At 37.9% G+C, this 19,770-nt stretch overlaps 1 protein-coding gene across 1 annotated transcript in view; it reads left to right on the forward strand.

Moving 5' to 3' along the window:
• Positions 1 to 19,770, forward strand: part of DSCAM (DS cell adhesion molecule) — a 471,903-nt gene that overhangs the window by 307,800 nt on the left and 144,333 nt on the right. Inside the window, exons 9-11 of the mRNA XM_082049341.1 lie at positions 2,314 to 2,592; positions 12,434 to 12,553; positions 16,360 to 16,533. Coding sequence (XP_081905467.1) covers positions 2,314 to 2,592; positions 12,434 to 12,553; positions 16,360 to 16,533 — 573 coding nt within the window. The remainder of the gene's footprint in view (positions 1 to 2,313; positions 2,593 to 12,433; positions 12,554 to 16,359; positions 16,534 to 19,770) is intronic.

Consider the following 19,770-nt stretch of genomic DNA (forward strand, 5'->3'; position numbering starts at 1 on the left):
ATTTTCAAAACACAACAGGACAGGTTTTAGTGATTTGCAGATCAGGAAAAGGTATTACACGGTGTGAGAAAAATTGATTGCAGCAGCACTTCTCACAGCTGCAGAGAGCAAGGCGCTCTCAGAAGAAGCCAGGGAAAGCCTGTAAGGATGAGTTGTGATACCCTGCACCTGATGTTACCTCTCTGTGGCAGCTGTGCATGGTCATAACTTTTCCTGATCAAATGGCATTATGGCTATGCCAGAAACAGTGGAGTTAATGCTGAGGGAGCTGGGTCTCTTTAGTTTGGAGAAGAGGAGACTGAGGGGTGACCTCATTAATGTTTAAAAATATATAAAGGATGAGTGTCACGAGGATGGAGCCAGGCTCTTCTCAGTGACAACCAATGATAGGACAAGGGGCAACGGGTGCAAACTGGAACACAAAAGCTTCCACTTAAATTTGAGAAGAAACTTCTTCTCAGTGAGGGTGCCAGAGCACTGGAACAGGCTGCCCAGGGGGGTTGTGGAGTCTCCTACTCTGGAGGCATTCAAGACCTGCCTGGACACCTTCCTGTGTAACCTCATCTAGGTGTTCCTGCTCTGGCAGGGGGATTGGACTAGATGATCCTTCAAGGTCCCTTCCAATCCCTAACATTCTGTGATTCTGTGGTTTGTGCACAATTATATGCACGTACACAAGCATTTGAACATGCCTTTGAATGACACCTTTGCCCTTTGCGCGGTTTGGTGTCGCTTCCTTAATGATAAACTTTCTTACTCCTGATGGACAAGCAGCCAACACACGCAAGAATCAGAAGGAATACATTGAACTACCATAGTAATGGTCACTAATACCTATACCTGCATCCCAGAAATAGGACACTGGTGAAAATGCTGTTGGGGAAGTCAATGGGCTGGTATACATTTCAACCACTTCGAAGAGTTTTTCTGCTTCTTTTCTGCTTTAGTTCCAGGGAAAACACAGGCTTAGACTTGCTAAAGGGAGAAAGGACAAAAGAAATACAATTACATGAAGCCACCAGCTCAATTTTCTTCTGAAGCTAGCTAATATACAGCAGTATAAATGTTCTGCTGTGGGTATCCTTCAATCTTTCCAGTTAAAGATGTTCCAAGATACTACAGAGTGCATATAAATAATCTCTCAAGCAAGAGTAGGAAAATACACTCCTATGTTTAAGACACATAACCTCTAGGAACCTTCTCTTTTGATAAATGAGCATTTGAGTACTGCTTGCAAAGTTGGTTTTATAATCTTTTCAGGAGTGATTGATAGAAACCAGTATTAGATCCATGCCCTGGCTGTTAGAGTGTTCCCCTGAGGAACAGATGTCAGTTCCTTCATCTGAGTGGGTATTTGATTCTCAGTTTAGCAAGTTACTAGTAAATGTTGCAACCACAACTTGGAGAGATTGAGGCATGCCCATTAACCCCTGCTTTGTTTATTGAAACCAACTCACTGTTTCCTTTGTTTTTATTAGAAACACCTAAAACCAAAATGTTTTCTAAGAAGTGAAATTCTTCAATATGGTAGAAAATATGAGTATTTCTTTCATGTGGTTTGTTGGGTTTGTTGTTGTTTTGTTTTGTTAGTTTGCCTTTTTTTTTTTTTTTTTTTTTGGTGGGGGGAGGTCAGCCACAGAATAATAAGTAAAAAAAAAAAATAAAAATATTTGCCAAGCCAAATATGCTTACCAGGAACTAAATACCAGCTTGATAGTTTATGTGTTGTAGTGGCCCTTTGTTCAGAAATCAGTTTTAACTTAATTTGCTGCACTAGAAGTACTGCATATGTGTTTCACTTCATACCTCTACTCAATCTCATTAAGAATTGTGATTTGAAACAGCAAGAAATAAGTGCCAGAAGCAGTTACAGAAGTTTACACTCCCTTCTCCCTTTCATCATGTTCCAGAGGCAAAGCTGAAGCCTCTTCCAGGTTTATTCTGTAACCCTAAGTAAGGCCCTGTTGAGCTCTTCCTGGAGTGTCCAGGCAAGACCACTGGTCAAAGACCCGGAGAGTCACCAGGTGGCAGTATGATTTCTTAAGAGGTATTCAGTACTCTTGCAGAAATCTGCCAGTGGTGTCTGGTGTCTCTAGAAGCCAGGGATTTCACTGTATGTGATCTCTGCTTATGCATTGGGTAGTCAAGGAAAAAAAGGTATTTGCAAAACGCATGGTTTCTTTAGCTAAACAGTGCTCTATGGCTATTGAAGGTGTTGATTTTACATATCCATCACTGCACATCTGTTCCATTGTGTTATTTTCAGAAATGAGACTGCAACTGCAATAGCTCCTCTTTCCTCTTTTGTTTCAGTTCCCCCTTTTATTCAGCCTTTTGAGTTTCCGAGATTCTCCATCGGGCAACGGGTCTTCATTCCCTGTGTGGTGGTCTCCGGAGATTTGCCCATCACAATCACCTGGCAGAAGGACGGCAGGCCCATCCCAGCCAGCCTCGGGGTGACGATTGACAACATTGACTTCACCAGCTCCTTAAGGATTTCTAATCTTTCACTGATGCATAATGGGAATTATACCTGTATAGCTAGAAATGATGCAGCAGCTGTGGAGCACCAAAGCCAATTAATTGTGAGAGGTAAGTAGATGTAATTAGTTTGAAGGGCACCAATTAAATGGAATTCATCAGTATTTTGTAATGACATCTGTTTGATGGGAAGTATAAAACCCAGGAAAATATGGTAATCCCTCTTTTCGTAATAGAGAGCACACAGAGCAATGAAGCACAGAAACTAATATGTCTCTTCTATCTAAAAGTCTCAAAACTAATCAACAACACTGGAGTACACGGGGTGGATGGGGGAGGCACAGGACTGACTTCCTGGAAAATTTTGTGAGGCACAAGTCCATTCATTAGAATCAAACCTTTGAAATGGTATCAAATTCTTCTCTGTTATTGCTGTAGCCTGATTGTTCACTTTTTTTTTTCTAGATCAGTCTCTCATATAATGTTATGTCAATTAAAAAAGCAAAGCATTGATGTTGGCTTCAGAGGGAAAAGATTGCCCTGTTACCATGCTGGTGTTCTTTTTCTTATTTGTGTTTATTATGCACTTAGCATGATTTATTTGCTCATGCTGACTTCACAACATTTTGCTTTGAAATAGAGATTAATACAGTTTCAGTAAGTAAACACTTTTATTTGGAAAAGATCTTTTAGAAAGATACCTTGCCTTCAATAGCTTTTACCTTTCATGTCACACCTTAGCCAAGTTCCCTAGAGATTATGCCTTCTGATACATTTTCAAACTTACTGTGCAAAACTTCAACAAAACTAAATGGTTTCCTTTTTTTTTTTTTTTTGGAAGCTTTTCAAGGTGTTTTAAATTTTCTTTTTTTTTTTTTTTTTTTTTTTTTTTTAGATAAAATATTTATACTCTTCCCTCTTCACCATCTCCTTCTTGCTATCAAGCCATATTAGACTCCTCAGAGGATGGTGGCACATGCTGTAGTATTGCAAGTGACTGTGGTTATTTCTGCCTGTTGCAGATCACTACGTTATATCCCTTCATAAGTTTATTGAGATAAATCTTAAAACCATTCAAGGTTTTTTGCCATCATTTCCAGGCTTTTTGTCTCCCTTAAAAAAATCAACTGAAGCAAAACTTTCTGAACAACTCTTCATTTTAAATCAATTATTTCCACTGTCGAAAGGGTACCTTTAATGGATTATTCCTTAGTTTTCCACTTATAGAATGTGCATACTTATTTTTTTATGCTAACATTACCAAAACTCAGCAGCAAATAGCCTCAACACTTTTTCACAAGTTTTAATATTAATATAATTGTAATTATTAAAAAAGACTGCTTTTAATCTTGTGTTATTCAGTACAGATGTTTACTACTTTCCCCATCTATTCAGCAATTCTTTAGTTAAGTGGTTTAATTAACTACATGCATGTAATTATTCTTTTTCTAAGATGTTCTGTTAGATTTGAAACCTATCCATCATCCTAATAGTAAAAGATTTTCCTCACCTTCTCGCTTCCTTTAGAAGGAAAAGTTGACAACCTCCCATCACAACAGACAGTCCACTGGCTATGTCTGCCCTATGCAGAAATGCTGTATCTAATAACAGCTAAGATTGTATCTGATTTGCAATTATACTCAGCGTTTGAAGTGACGGTATTTAATCACTTTAACAACTCTGTATAGGTTCCTGCAGGCATTTCATCACAACAGGGTTGATAGGATGATCTTCAGAAACAGAGAAAAGAAAAAAGTTGACACAGGTAGTACCACTAAAAACTGTCTCTCCGCAAACACTGTCTTTTTTTCATCACTGAGATCCATGAGGTTATCACAGCTCAAGTGAGCCCACATGTGGGTATTTCTGCTCTGATGGTAACAAGTCCTGTCTTCCCCCCTAACTGTGTCCCTGCTCTCCCTGCCTTGCCTGGACTGCAACATCCCTGCCTCCTGCTGTCAGTGGGCAAATCCTCTTCTGGACACAACTGCTTCTTGCTGCCTTGTTTGGCATTAATTCATTTTCGCACCATGTTCAGGGGAGGAGTGTTGGGGAGCCTGCTCTCGTACCCTTTTCACACCACTGACACCAACACCTCCATTTTCCCCTTGTGTGTTGCTGCTCTAATTGCACATCCTGATGAGGGCTCGGACCCAGCAGTGGGATGACAGGTCTTGGGTATGTGTGGCTGAAGGGCATCCTTATAAACCCATGGGAATGACAGAGGGTAGCTTTTCACTCTCTTTTACCCAGAGGCTTGAAGCCTCTAGAGTCCTGGTCCTGTGACTCATGAGGGCTGAGGTTATGAGGGCTACTTCATTCTTACTCTCTTGCTTATCTGCCTGCCTAACTAGTGCTCTGCAGCAGCCTTATTTAAGCCTCTCTCCTATCTCCTCTTTCTGTATCAGTTTAGATGGTGACATCTTAATCAATTTTGTTTATGCATCTGGGATAATAGTTCTCATTCAGAGAGGAAAGGGTAAATACACTATGATGTTTGACCTGAATTTTCTGCCAAAACCCTGTACTGACCTCTTTCCCTCATAATGAACTGCTTCAGCTGTCTCATCCCACTCAGGTCAGAAGACAGACAGCCATCAGAGAGTCATCACTGATCACCACTCATCTGCATCCCACCTGACCTATACACATTTAAGTGAAGACTTGGTTTTCAGCTGCCTGCTTTTAATCCAGGATTTCTGATCTCTCCTCATATTTTTGTTCATAGGTGCCATATAGCTGAAACGTAATATTTTTCTAAATCAAGCAAGTGTTTTTTCTCCAAATAAAGGGAGAAGAAATGGTACTTAAAATCCTCTTGTTTCTAATCTGTATTGTGTGATGATTTCTCAGCAGTGTGCTTTAAACTTAAATGCTGGCTTTCCTAAATATCAAGGGATGTGTTCTGGGAATCTTATTTATGTGAAGTGTGTGCATTTTGATAGGAGAGTAGACAGGGAATCGGAGAAGAAAGTAAAGGAAAATATGACTGTTCCCCACAAAGTTCCTTTTTCCTTATTTATAATCTCCTTGTATTCATTTAAAAAGTAGAGTGAAAAATTATGAAGGCTATCATGTTTCCAAAATAAGTGGGAGTCCATTTTATGGTACATGGGTAGATGCAGAAGTAGAATCTAAATCTAGTCCATTCTTAAGATGAATGAAGAAACTCAGGTCAGCTCCTTATTCTTACATTTTAACTACAAGTGAGTACACAAATTTCTTCAGAATCATCCAACAACATCAACTCTTTGGCTTTATAATTTGAGATTTTTTTGTCTCAATACTTTCTCTGTGAAATTGCATGTGTCTGCTACTTTTTGACATTCATATTTTTCTGTTAAGTTTTAAGTCTGGTAAATGTATTTTCTATATTCTTCCTACAAATATTATTTTCTAAATGCAAGCTGCATCTTCATTTTGCCAGGACTATTAAATGGCAAAAGAAAAACAGGCATTGGTCTCTTAAAATCTGTGGACATCTTACGGTAAATCTTCACTGATTTTCCTGTTATTTTGTGCTCCATAAAAGCAACCAAGTGGCAATAAGGAGCCCTAAAAGTACCTGGCCAGCAAGGTTGGATTCTCTCTGGATTCTCTGCTTTAAATCAGAGGAAAATGACAGTTTTTCACAGGGCTTCCTTGTAGAGAATCACACAGGAGATGGATGGAAGGCTCCTGCTGAAAGCAAGTGAGAAGAGAAAGTTTTTGAGCATCTGTGCAACCCTGGGTAAGAAGATCTTAGAGCAACCTCAGTTCTCTCTGCCACAGGTTTCTTGGTGAGCACCTGGAAATGAGACAGTCACACACTCTACACATAGATCTGCCAGTACTTCTCTCCACAATTTATTGACCAATTTCAGACAAATCAGAAAAGGGGCAAAATGCCTCCAGTGGAGCTGAAAGCCTGAAAACTTAATGAAAAGAGATGATTGATCACAAACACCTTTACTGAGTGCAATACTAATCATTGGAGACTCTACTCAGGTAAACCCTTCTACAAACACAATAAATGCTCCGACTGGAATCCGTACTGAACTACAAGATACAAATCTACAGAAAAGCAGGCTTGGTTATTCTTAATGTTTATGGAATATCTTTTAAAAGTTCATTAATTAGGCACTGGGAGAAGCCTACAACCTTCACTGCAGCTAGGGACAGCAGGTAGGCAGTGCAGGGGAGAGAAAACACAGTTTTCCTTCTCAAAATATTGTGCTCTGCCAGACGGCAGTCTGCAGTTCCTCTGGAAATGCCTCAAAAATTTGCAAACTAGAAAGGTTTCTCCAAAACTCATAAATCATTATTATTTTGATTATTTTATTTCTTGTCATACTCCTGGTCTGCTAGGCATGCTTTTAGGAAAAAGGAAATAATAGGAACCTGTCATGGAAGCCATCCATGGAAATTAGGAAAATATCTTCTCTGCCAACTATTTATATCATGATGTGAAATTAATTAAGGCTTTACTCACTATGGCTGTCTTTTGAAGAGTGATTAAAAATCTATATACACTTTATCACGTGTGATTAATTTCTGTAAGGTTTCCTAAAATGACAATTAAATAATTATAAAATAAAAGCAGCGGAGAAGAATTTAACTGGTAACCAGAATGAAAAAGCTCATAAATGTATTATGGGTTCAAAATTTTTCAGAAAAGAGAATTCAAAGATACTAGTGGGTGCATAAATCATGATTTTAAAATTCCTGTTAGTGACGGCATCATGAGTTAAAATTGAGATAAGGTCTTCAAATACCTAATAACCTGCCATTTAGTAAGTTAAGTGTAAATGTGTTTTCATTTTACACTTGCCAGGAAAGTTGAGTATCATTAGATAGTTAGGCATCCAATGAGGAGTCCCTGAGCCTTGAATCTTCCAGATAGGAAGTGAGTATCATTCTGTTTTCTTGATGTTTGGTGGTAGTGGTGCTGGTGTGATGCAGCAAATTCACTATGTGATAGAAGAGCAGGGGGAAAAGATTTATGGTTGTAGCTGGTGTCAAAACCAATTTACTTTCTTTGCTGGTGTTTACACTGTGCCTTTGAAGATTATTATTGAATGATTCACATCCTATTTAATGTTCTCATTAGACAAACCTGATCAACACAAACCACTAGGCACTGTCTCATTTTGCAAAAGTACATAATTTTTTTTCTCGAACTGTATAGCAAATGGATTCACTAAACCAGTTAAATCAACCCCTTAGGTCCAACGACCAAATTTAATAACTGTTCATCTTTGCTAAAGTACAGTGTTTAATCATCTCATTCATTAATACATCAATGGTTGCTTTGGCTGATTAAATTTCTTCCATCATTTTGACAGGATGATCTAAATGTAAAGTACAAATATTCCATGTAAAAATGAAATGTATTCTGGGCCAATGCCATAGATTACTTTTTAACTCACTCCAGTAGCCCACCGGAGGAGCTCCTGTTCAGAATTGCTCTCCAGTGTGAGATTAATTGCTGTTCTTGGGAGCCAGAAGCATTTACATAGATTTGAAGTCCAGGAAGGAGTGTGTGAGTTTATCACCTGGTCCCTGGCATAAAGAAGAGTCAGAAAGGATTCTTGGATTTACATAAAGCAAAATGAAATCAAGGAACATTATCACACACTCATAAATTTATTTTAGTTAGTAGCTTGTAAAGGTCATCATTGCGAGCAGCCATGACACTAGCAAGCAGTATTTTCTTAGGGTACCAACTCCTGTTACATCATCTTCTCTGAATTGTTTCACACAAGGAGATAATAAAAGAATTTTCTTTCCATTAAAATCGCACAATGACATTCATGTTATCTTCAAAATCCTGTTCTGATTGCTCCCATCCTTTGTTTTCCCTTTGTGAGAGACATAGAGTGCTAGTCACAATATTGATAGAAAACACCTTTTTTTACGTCCTTTGAGTTCAGCCATTAAATAGTTTGCATCTGTCAACTTACTGCTCTTACACTAAACAATTCAACAGTTCATTTCTGGTCACAGATCTGTGGGCTGCATTAAATGAAAGATCCTAACAGAAACTCACTGTGAAAGTAATTTTAAATACCGTCCTTTATGGGCTCAAGGGACTGTGTTGCTGAAACAAAGGTGACAATAAAAGTAGAACTGTTTTGTCATATTTGTGAGCTATTTCAGAGTGTTTCCCTTCTAGAGGGTGAGAGGAGGCCCACACCTTTGCAGCAGAGAGGAAGAGAACTAATTGCTTTATTTTCTTCATTACCTCTACTTAAGCATATCAGGCAAATTAACTTGGTTAAATAATTACTTAGCAAATTTTCTTTAAGGGTTAATTCCTATAAGATAATGAATAAGTGAATGCAGCTTTATAATCTAAAGCTAAGTATCAAAATCTAGATCAAGTAGTTAACTGCATTGTCTGCCAAAATGTGGTAGCACATAGCAGTGAACAAGTTATTAATTTGAAATAAAATTGAGAAGCAAACTATCAGTGAGGAGGAAAAATGTAAAGGTCTTGTCTGTTTACTTTTTAATAATTTTTATAAGAAGAAAAATCATTTGGTTTTACCTAGACAGCAATATAGAAAGAATTGAAAGGTCATTGAATAAGTAATTTTGTTCTGCTATAGTGTCTTTTCTGATATCTACTGGCAATCTTAAGACTAGGTGTCAAGGGTTCATGTCTTCAAAATCGGAGCAGCACCTGGCACTTTTATAACTGGACTTAAAGGAAGGCCAAAGCTTTACTAAATGTAGAAATTGTTTCTATTACTGGATGTGGGCAGAGTTTTTGCAAACTAAGGTTGAGACATCATACTTAATTTATGGAGCAACACAAGGAAGCCATGTGATTGCTAATCATACACCTGGTTCTGGAGCATATACAGCAAAACTGTATTTTCACAGTTCCTGCTGTAGTATCATTAAAAATAATCATTACAATTAAGAATAACAATAATATCTGAGAAAAAAAAATATGTTTATATATATATATATATACATATCTAAAATACACTGAAATCATAAGGATCAAAAGCCATATTCAGAGCTTGTCAATGCTAAAGACACAACACAGCAAGAATATCTGCATGAGCTCATTAAAGATGTGGAAGGATGCATTTTCAAATAAATGCTCAAACAAAATTTATACTTGGCATCCATCCTTTTTTTTCTATATATGGCCAAAATGATTAGACAAAAAAGTTATTTTAACAGATAACTTTAATACAAATAGTAAAGGCTGATTGCCTTTATTCCAGACTAGGCAATCTTGCTTAACTTTTCTAGAACTCTCTGCATACATCTACCCATTTAATATACTAATATAATTTTTTCCTGAAAAATTGGCACTTTCTGACAGTGTCATCCACAGAAAATGAAGAATACAAAGAAAATGTTTTTCAAAGACAAGTGTAAAGTGGGTTTAAAAAAAACATTACACACTTCACACTTTTCAGTGGTAGAGGAGGCCAGTAATTATCAATCACTCCATTGCATCATTTGTAATCATTCACCTGTAAGACTGATACAACTGAGATGTTTTTGTGGTTTCTTTTTTTTTTTTTTTTTCGATCTATGCTGTTTATGGATAAGCAGCATGTAATTAATTTTTCAGAAGTTGTGAATACAAATTTACTTACAGTTATTGAGTTGAAACAGGCTGATGCCACCATGCTGAGTGATAAAATCAAATCTATTTGTGCAACTAATTGCACCTGCTTTGGAAAATAAATACTTGGGACTCCTTTTGTGTTTGGTGATAAAATGAACACAGAACAGTGAGAAAAGAGTTACTGAACCAAATGTCTTCTGTGAACAGATAATTAGAAGAGGGTGGGTGATTGCCCAGAGCTGCTGTTTCTGGGATTTCATGTTTGATGCTCACCTATCATGAATTAACATAACATATGATATATATTTGTCAGTGTGGCAGAATTGTTTGGAAAGCTGAAATATTTGATAGCAGTAAATATATCTTCTAGTACAAAGTAGTGTCTAATGCTGTTAGTTCCTTCAATTTCTTCTAGCCACGTTTCAAACAGCAGTGGAACTTCTTCGTACATAGTTAGGCGATAACTTTGCATAATAGCTATAGGATTCAATAAGCAAAAGGTCAAGCTAAAGGGATTTTTTTCTCTCCAGAAGATTGTTCTCCTCTTTTAAAAACCAGTTGTGTCTATGAAGGTGGAAAGAGAAAGTTGGAGGGGAGTCAGGATTATGGAGGCACAGGGAGGAAGGTTCAAGCCATTGTGAGGAGGGTTGTCTGCACCTGGAGATTATCTGTAGATGCCTCCAACTTTCATCAGTCTTGTCCATACCAACACCGGCAAGCTAAGTTTCTGCTTAAGGAGAACTTGGGACTATCCGGTATAATGGGAGGTGCTATTGCATAAACTGTGAGAGTGTTCATACTTTGAAGTCATATAATATAGCATGGGTACTTCTTCTGTGCTTCAGCCACACCACTTTTCTGAAGCATAAGTAGTAGTGTATTCATGGCCATTAAGAGCTGTTTCAGGTCCCAGGTAGATAGTCACTGTACTGATGATCCCCTTCTGTGCTGCCTTACATTTCCTCATGCTACAACCCTCTCTCATACTGTCTTTCTTAATTTCTGGTACTTCTGTAGGTGGTGCAGTCTGATGGGGTTTTGGGTCAGAGCAAGGAGGGATGATTGGGCCTTGTGTTCTGTCTCCCCCAACTTTGAGACAAAGTCACCGCTGGCTGGACCTGTGGAGCTGTGAATCCATGAGGCTACACGTGTGTCCCCATGTGAATACGCTGCAGTGGGCAAGGAACTATTAGGATTTCTCCTTTAGTGCGTTAGATCTGAGTGTGTTGCAGTACTTGATTTGAGAAGAAAAAAAGTCTGTCACAGGCTGTCACCTTACTCCACTTTCTCTGTAGCACTGTAAGAAATGACAAAAAAAAATAACATGGATTTAAGGACACAAATAATTTAACTTTTTTTCTCAGGTATTTACTTCTTCATGTACTGAACCAAAGAATAGGACGTCAATGAAAACCTGTGACCTTAACTGACTTTAATACAACCATTAAGCACCTCCCATATTCAATAACTTCTGTGGGTCTTTCAACATTCTGCACATTTTTCAGCTTTTCTTTCAGACTTTCGTCTGCTTTGCAGGTTTTATTGAAACTTTACCATTTAGTATCAGGCCTTCAAGGCAAACTGTAGGTCTAGCATTGTCACAACCTCTTTTCTTCCTTGTGTATCTGTGTTTGAAACATGTAGAGCTTTTCCTTGAGATGAGCAGCTCTTATTTATGTATAAATAGATGTATACTTGCCTGTGTCTGGAAGACTTATTAAAGTGGTTTTATGATGCCTTAGAATAAGTCTAATGATATATATACATTGATGCACATACATCTTTTGCAGTAAGACTTCTCCACCTTAATGCAAGCAAATTGTGTTGAACCTTTCTATGGCTGTTTAGAAAGAGATGTCCCATCAGGAATCATGGTTCACACACCCTCATTTTAACATAAAGTTATTTATTTGCTGCTAAAAGTGTTATTTTTTAAGATTATTTATACTACATAATTATTTTTCTAAGGCTTACTAGTTCACTGTTACAGAAAAACAAACACAGAAAACTTCAATTGTTCTTAGGCATCTGTCAAACCTCTGCTTTGTTAGAAAGCATTTCTTTTCTGAACATGACAGTATGATTTATCTGTTACTCCAATTTATAATTTCTCCTATAGAGAGATTTTTATTAATTTATTTTTGTATCCTATAAAGACCAATGCTTTGTTGTGTGGCAAGAAATACATTGAGATTTTATTCAGAAAGTAAATAATCATGTAAAACCAACTTTACTATATAAGTGGATATTCAAAAAATCTGGTTTTAATTTTTGCTTTCTGCTATTAAATTTTATTCCTCCTTATTTGACTGGCCTGTCATTTTGAGCTACCTGGTAAGTCACACAGATTCTCACGTCTCCTTTTGCTTCCTCCCACAGTGCCCCCCAGGTTTGTGGTTCAGCCCAGTGATCAGGATGGGATCTACGGAAAAGCTGTAATTCTCAACTGCTCTGCAGAGGGTTATCCTGTTCCTACCATTGTCTGGAAGTACTCAAAAGGTAGGAATTCTCCAGTGATCACTAGGGACAGATGAATTCTGATTTAGTAACAACTTACCTGTAAGTTACTGGTTTAATCTTCACATTGTCAGAGATTAGCACGGTGCAATAAGGGAAGAATCAATCATGTTTATATTGTTCTTCTATCATTTCCCTAAGCACATAGTGCTGGCCACTGCCACAGACATAAGGCTGAGCTAGATGCACTTCTGGTCTGCCTTAGAGATGTTCTGGAGCTGTGAGCGTGTGCCTGTGTCAACTGTGGCCTCAACGGGCAAGTGAGGAAATGGATGGCTGAGAAAAAAGACATACAACTCTAATTGAAACAGCCTCTGAACAAGGCTCATCGACAGCATTTGCCTAATTTCCCCCCCCACACTCTTCAAAATCCATGATAACATGGCCAATCATATCTTTTCAGCAAAGAAGAAAGGTCAGGTATCATTAGCATAAGCAGTAATTCAGTATGCGCTTTACATAATGTTTTAACATTTTCTTCTCATGTAACACAGCATTAAAGCTGGCCCCACTTGACCCTCAGTAACCATAGCAAATTGAATGCTTTTTAATTAAAATGTGCTGTCAGCTAGATTGTGTCTTCCAGCCAGTTGTCTTCTGGTAGGTTTTAGCAAGAAAACAACTATTCAAAATCTTTCCAATCTAAATGAGTTAACTCTTTGAAAAGCAAAACTAGGTGCTGTTGAGAAGAAATCTTTATGTAGTGCTCCATGTCATTATCGGATTCCTTAGGATCTAAATCTAAATTACATTCCGAAAAAAAAAAAAAAAAAGTGAAGAGAGTTCATGTTAAAAACTATTTTTGCTTCTATTGATACATTCTAGATTGTGGCAAGAAGGGTGCTGAGGTCCAAATGCCATTAATCCCAATGGTTTATGGGTTTTTATTTGTGAATATAGGTCCAAAAAAAGTAACTCTGTTTTGTTTTGTTTTGTTTTGTTTTGTTCTGTTTTGTTTTGGTTTTGTTTGCATGTTGAAGGAGTAAGCCAAGCCAAGCTAGCCTATGAAGACATAAGCAGCCCATCTTAATAAAAGAGAAAGGGATAGTGGTCTGATGTTAGTGACACTACCATCAAGCAATTATTTTTAAGGTTTTCCATTAACAGCTCTTAAGTTTTTAAATTAAAGAAAGTTATAGTAGATATGTGATGCAGGTCAACCATGAAACTGCAATTTCATTTTTTGGCCAAAATAACTCTAGGTGAAAAGGTCAGTATTTTTACAAAATTCTGTATTTTTTTAGCAGATGACTGCAATTTCAATACCCAGTCTAACTAAGCTGCTCTACAGGTCCATAGGATATACACTACCTCTTCCTCTAAAGAGATACATTACATAATTGGTTTGTGAGCAAGATTTGTGCCAAATTCTGAGATAATTACTGAGATGAACCCAGAAGGAGTAAAGCAATGAGGTCATAGCTCATCTGTAGGTACCACAACAGAGTAGGAAGGCCATCTGTACACTTGGAGGTAAGTTAGTGTCATTGGCTTTTTGTGTCAGTAAAAAATGGAAAAAGAGGGTTCAGTTTTTTTACCATCAGGGTAGACAGGCAATGGAAATGGACTTGCTGTCTCTAAAGAATGATGACAGTGATCAATACAGACACCCCAGCCAGAATCTGTTGTTTTAAGTCCTTCAGATTTAATGAGGCAATGGGCACACATTGAAATAGAGGAAGTTCTGTCTGAGTCTAAGAAAACACTTTTTACTGTGAGGGTGGCTGAGCACTGGCACAGATTACCCAGGAAGGCTCTGGAGTCTCATCCGTGGAGATTCAAAAGCTGTCTGGACATGGTCCTGGGCAACCAGCTTTAGGTGGCCCTGCTTGAGCAAAAGCGTTGGAGCACATGACCGCCAGAGGTCCCTTCCAACCTCAATCAGTCTGTGATTCTGTGATTCATGAACATATAGTCTTCTTTCAGATTTATCCATGCAGTTGCGTGTGATAAGCTGTTGTCGCTGCTCAGGAAGGACTTTGGCTGTAACAGCAGTAACTGTGTATGAAGAGTAAGAAGCCTTTGCAAACTGTTATGCAAAGTTTTCCCTAGTTGTAACCATCCTCAGAAGTATCAGCCCTTTGCTTCTATGAACACCAAATTATCCCCCAAATTTTTAATGTGAGGAAATATAAGAAGCAAGTGCTTGCATCCGTCTACTTGGGCAATCAATTGCAGATAGGTAGCGGTAGTGAAGCATAAAAGTGCTTTTGAACTAAATGACAGAATAAATGGCTTATTAAAGAAGAAAATAGACTAAGAGGCAAGTGTGACATGCATGTGACTAAAATGGTTTAAAAAGCAAGAATAGCAACTGATTTTTGTGAAAACATTATTGCTTTGATATTTCAAAGTTCACAGTATTGGCCACCAAACCTTTAGTGTAAATGAAAGTCCCCAAAGCAAATTCTTCTAGGACTAGAAGAATTTTTAGTATGCATGTCTGGTCTTTATTAATATTATAGATTTTGTATTCATGGGTTGTTGTATCTTGATATTTCATACTAAGTTATTCCCCATAGTATTTATTCATCGTATTTCTTCCTGGGCTGACTCAGTCAGCTGCATATAGTAATTAATGCTGACAGATATTAACTTCGTGTACAGAAAGTGGTATAAGAGAATTCCTTTGAAGACTACCTTATGATTTACCTGAAAAATCTCATCTCGTGCCGTCAAAATAAGTTGTAAACCCCTTTGTTACAAGAACCAGATCTTCATGTACACTTAGGCAGTCTCTAGGAACCTGACAGTTCCCCAGGAACCTGAACTTGTGGTGAGCCTCTGTACAGACATGCTGACAGCATGTCACTATCCTGTTCCCTACTCCCTAAATCACCCAGTATCTCATTTCCAAGGAAAAGTAGATTCTTCATCATAACTATGGTTGATACAGAAATCTTTGGCTTTCCGTCTTTTTATGGTCCTTCAGTTTTTACATTTCTGCCAAACATGGCACCTCGCATCTGATTAGTGGTCTGAGCTTTTTGTTTCTATCTTTCTTTGTATTTTTTTTTTTAACAGTCCAAATAAATACTGGCTATAAACATGGCAGAACAGAGATTTTATGTGTCATCAGTCAGTCAGCTGCAGGAAGAAACAAGCAACACAGTCACTGATGTGGTTTTCCACGTTACCCAGAATTTCACAAATGAGGTCCTAGAGGTCCCTTGAGTATGCCATGTTTACTACAACAGACATCCCTCTTAGTCATAAGAAATTCATTTGATGTATGCATTAGGGATGCATACTTGTGTGACTGTTCAGCTGTAATTGTCAATAATTTATCAGCCTTTAAATGTACAACAAATGTGCCTTTTTACCCATGAGTGGTCTGAAAATCTCCTTCATTACCTCTCTCCCCCTTTCTGGTTCTTCTACTCCTGCTTCAAGCTCCTTTTACCCCGTACCTTTAACATGGGCAAAATATTGTTATTATTATGTTTCAAATGTCTTTCTTCTATCCATTTAATGAATTCTGGTTTTGGCAAAGAACCATTCCGTTTGTTCTGATGATGTCAGAAGCTATTCGTATTTTAATTGAAATGAGCCTCTAAAAACAGGAAACTGCAGTTATCTAAAAAAAACCCCAAACAAACAAAACAAACAAACAAACAAACAAAAACAAAAACAAAAAACAACAAACAAACAAACAAAAACAAAAACAAAAAACAAAAACAAAAACAAAAACAAAAACAAAAACAAAAACAAAAACAAAAAAACACCTGAGATTCTTTCCTTCCTCTTTCCTTCCTAACTAACGTATTTCCATGGGGATCCTTCTTTAGGTGCCGGGGTTCCTCAGTTCCAGCCAATTGCACTGAACGGTCGTATCCAGCTTCTCACAAATGGTTCCTTGCTCATTAAACACGTGCTGGAAGAAGACAGTGGATACTACCTCTGCAAGGTCAGCAATGATGTGGGAGCAGACGTCAGCAAGTCCATGTACCTCACTGTTAAAAGTAAGAACTAAAACACTTCTCTGTGATCCAGATGTTATTATTGAGTGAAAAAGGCTTGTCTACTGCATCCTTAGTTTGGAGGGAGGGGAAGTGGGGAGGAAGGGGAGAAGCTGATTTTGTTGGTTTTAATTTACTGTTGGTATTGAGCCGCATATGGTAGCACCTGGAACTTAGTATGGTTAATAAAAAAGTGTGATGTAGTAGAGGGAGAAAAGGAGACTTGAAAGTTTAACATCTCATTTCAAAAATTTGCATTATTTCTATGAACTACAGCTGATTAATGAAGGGGAAGTAAGAAAATTATTTAGTTAAAGGTAAATGAAACCTCTATAACAAAGGAGAAATACTCGTAGCAACTGTTACAAATCTCGGAATTTGAAGAAAACATGGATTAAAAGGTCCCTAAATCAATTCTTAAGATACCATGGATAGATGCTACATGTACAATTACAGTAGATAACACAAGATGCTATAATATACTATATTTTAGATACAGCTGCAGTAGTCATTTTGACTCAGCCATTTGCAGATAACCTTCAGAAAATGTATCTAATTCTGTTGAATCTAGAGAGCGTACACAACCTCAACCTATCAGTACTTTCTAGGCACAAGAGAAAAAAGCAATCCAGTTTTTAATTGCATGTTAGCCGTAACTCCTTCAAATATGAACATAGCTGAGAATATAGAGGAAATATTATGAAAAAAAAAAAAAAAAGTGTAATTTCTCAATTTGTGAGGAAAAAAAGACTATTGATGCTTCAACATGCCAAATGTTCCCGGATGACCTATTAGACCAGTATTGAAGGAGGTCACCAAGCCATGCACTTTCATGTTTGTAGGATTTTTGAAGACTGAGTGTTTTGAAGTTTTGAGATGTGAATTGGCTAGAAAAGGGTTTGCCTTTGAAAGTAAAGATTTTTTTTTCCTTTAAAGGAAGGAAAATCCAACTTACTCTCCATTGGACAGCTATACTTTAGACCAGTAATGTTGAGGTTTAGGGGTGTTGTTTGTTTGCTTGCTGTATTGTCAGAGAACGAGGAAGTGTGTCAGCTTTGTTAGATTTACAAGCCCCAGTACCACGGATATTTTCTCCACTATGATTTACCATAGTGGGTTCATCTTCTGAAAAATAACATGATATCACAGCCCCTCAAGCAAGTATATTAATTGCATACTTTTTCTGTGGACCAGTGGAAGTTCCACCTTCTGTGCTTTCTATAACTGGCCATTTTGGGGCCAGTCTTCAACTGTAGTAGCAATGAACTATTGTAATATGCTACAGAAAAGTAGCTTTTCTCTAGTTGGCAGCTATCCACACTGCCTGTCTGATCACTGCATGCAGTTTCATGTGTGATAAAAGAGCATCCTTTATCAAATAAGAGCAGGAGCTTCCCTGGAGAGTCAGTTGCTGTTTGAATCTAATGAAAACCCCTCCAGCTCTGAGATAGCAGGCAAGCATGTCTGTGCACCCTCACACACCTGCACTAACACACGTACTTCTCCCAGCATGGCTCTTTGACCAAAGGCCATCAGCGCATTGGTGCATGAGTGGACGAGGCACAGCTTTAGCTTTAATCAAGTGCAAATTAAGGACAAGGTGCTTTGGGGAGTGACGAGTGGAAGCATGCATGTTGGGCTTCAGGTATAGCTGGATCTTCTGTTCTGGTGGTGTGGTTGTGGCATTTAAACTCTTGTGCCTGTTCAGGCTGAGTGGCTCCAAAGTGATGGCTTGCACCTGCTTCTATTCTCTCTGGTACCCTATCTTGTCATAAGCTGTTTCCTTTTTCTCTGTGGTTATTCCTCTCCCCCACAAGCCTCTTTCTGGATTCTCAGGTATAGCCCTACTACTAGATAAAAACCTTGGGCTTCCCTCATGAAATTCATGGTGTTCTTAATTATTTGATCCTATTCCACAAGGTGACCCTAAATACCTTCTTTACTCAGAGACAGAAGGTGAGACCTGGCCCAGACAGTTGTTTCTGGGTGAAAAAGTTGCTGAGTAAGAAACAGCCTTCCAAAGCATAAGCAAAGTTTAACAGCAATACATTTTGTTTTGGCTTCCTTGTGACAAACCGGCTTTCCACCTTCCTTCAGTCAATTTGTGAGTTTTCTGTGAGCAATAGCTCAAATCATCTGATAAAAACCTGGAGTGGCTTAGATGGATTTAGTCACTGGTCATGAAACTGGACTCTTTCTCAGAAAGAAAGACATGTCAGCAATCCCTTTACAGCTGCCTCCTTCTCTTGTTAACTGTCCCTTGTACCACAGATACTTCAGGTATGCAGATGCTAACCATGGATAGCACCAGCGCTAACTTAAAAAACCAAACCAAACCAAAACTCTTATGCAGAGGTGATTTTTCTCCTCCGTGTTTGATAGAAGTTTCCACCTACTTCGTTAGTAACATTGCTGGATGAATTTTTGTTTTTCATAGATCTTGTGACAAATCCCTTAAAGGAGACTGGATGTTTTACTCTTCCAGAATTTCCAGTGTCACCTGTATCTAAACAGAAAAGCTATTGACCCTTGACGCTGAAAGAGGATACACCAATTTTTGTTTTGGTAGTTCAGCAGTGGACAGAATAAACACTGACCTAAAATACTTTCATGACTTGCTAAGTCTAAAATTGACAGACTTTTTCTTAGTGTAATGCCAACTCAAGCTATAAGCCAACATGACTTGCTTAACAAGTCTCTTAATGTTAAGAAGTAAAAGGTAGTAATTCCAGATACATGTTTATTTAGTGTGTTTATTTGTTGCGTGACACCTTCACATCAGAGAATCTGGTCCAAATTCTTGGTTGAAGGGAGATTGTATGAGGAGGGAGTGCAAAGAAAAAAAGATGAGAGGAAAAGAAAGAGCCTTCAGGAATACTAACACAAATGTGAAAAGAAAGAGCTGCCAAAGTTGGTGCTGAATCAAGACCTACATGGCTAGAATGGCAGCCATGAAAGCGGAGAATCTTCACTTAGCAGCTATTATTCTTCACCCTTTCTTTTCAAGTAATGGACATAAAAATCACAATCAGTAATTTTTTTCTCTTCTTCTGAACCAAGAATAAGTAATTATCAAATTCCTTATTCATTGAGACATACAAAGTTAGGAAATTATGAGAGAGATCTGGAATAAGGAAACTAGTGCTGTCTTGAGAAACGACTCCTGGTGCTTGGGATGAGAAGACTTCTAAAGAATTTCTATCAATGATAATGAGCCTTTAACATGAAGGGAAGAACTAA

The sequence above is a fragment of the Streptopelia decaocto genome (assembly GCF_964273445.1).
Source record: "Streptopelia decaocto genome assembly, chromosome: 1".
In the NCBI taxonomy this organism is placed as follows: domain Eukaryota; kingdom Metazoa; phylum Chordata; class Aves; order Columbiformes; family Columbidae; genus Streptopelia; species Streptopelia decaocto.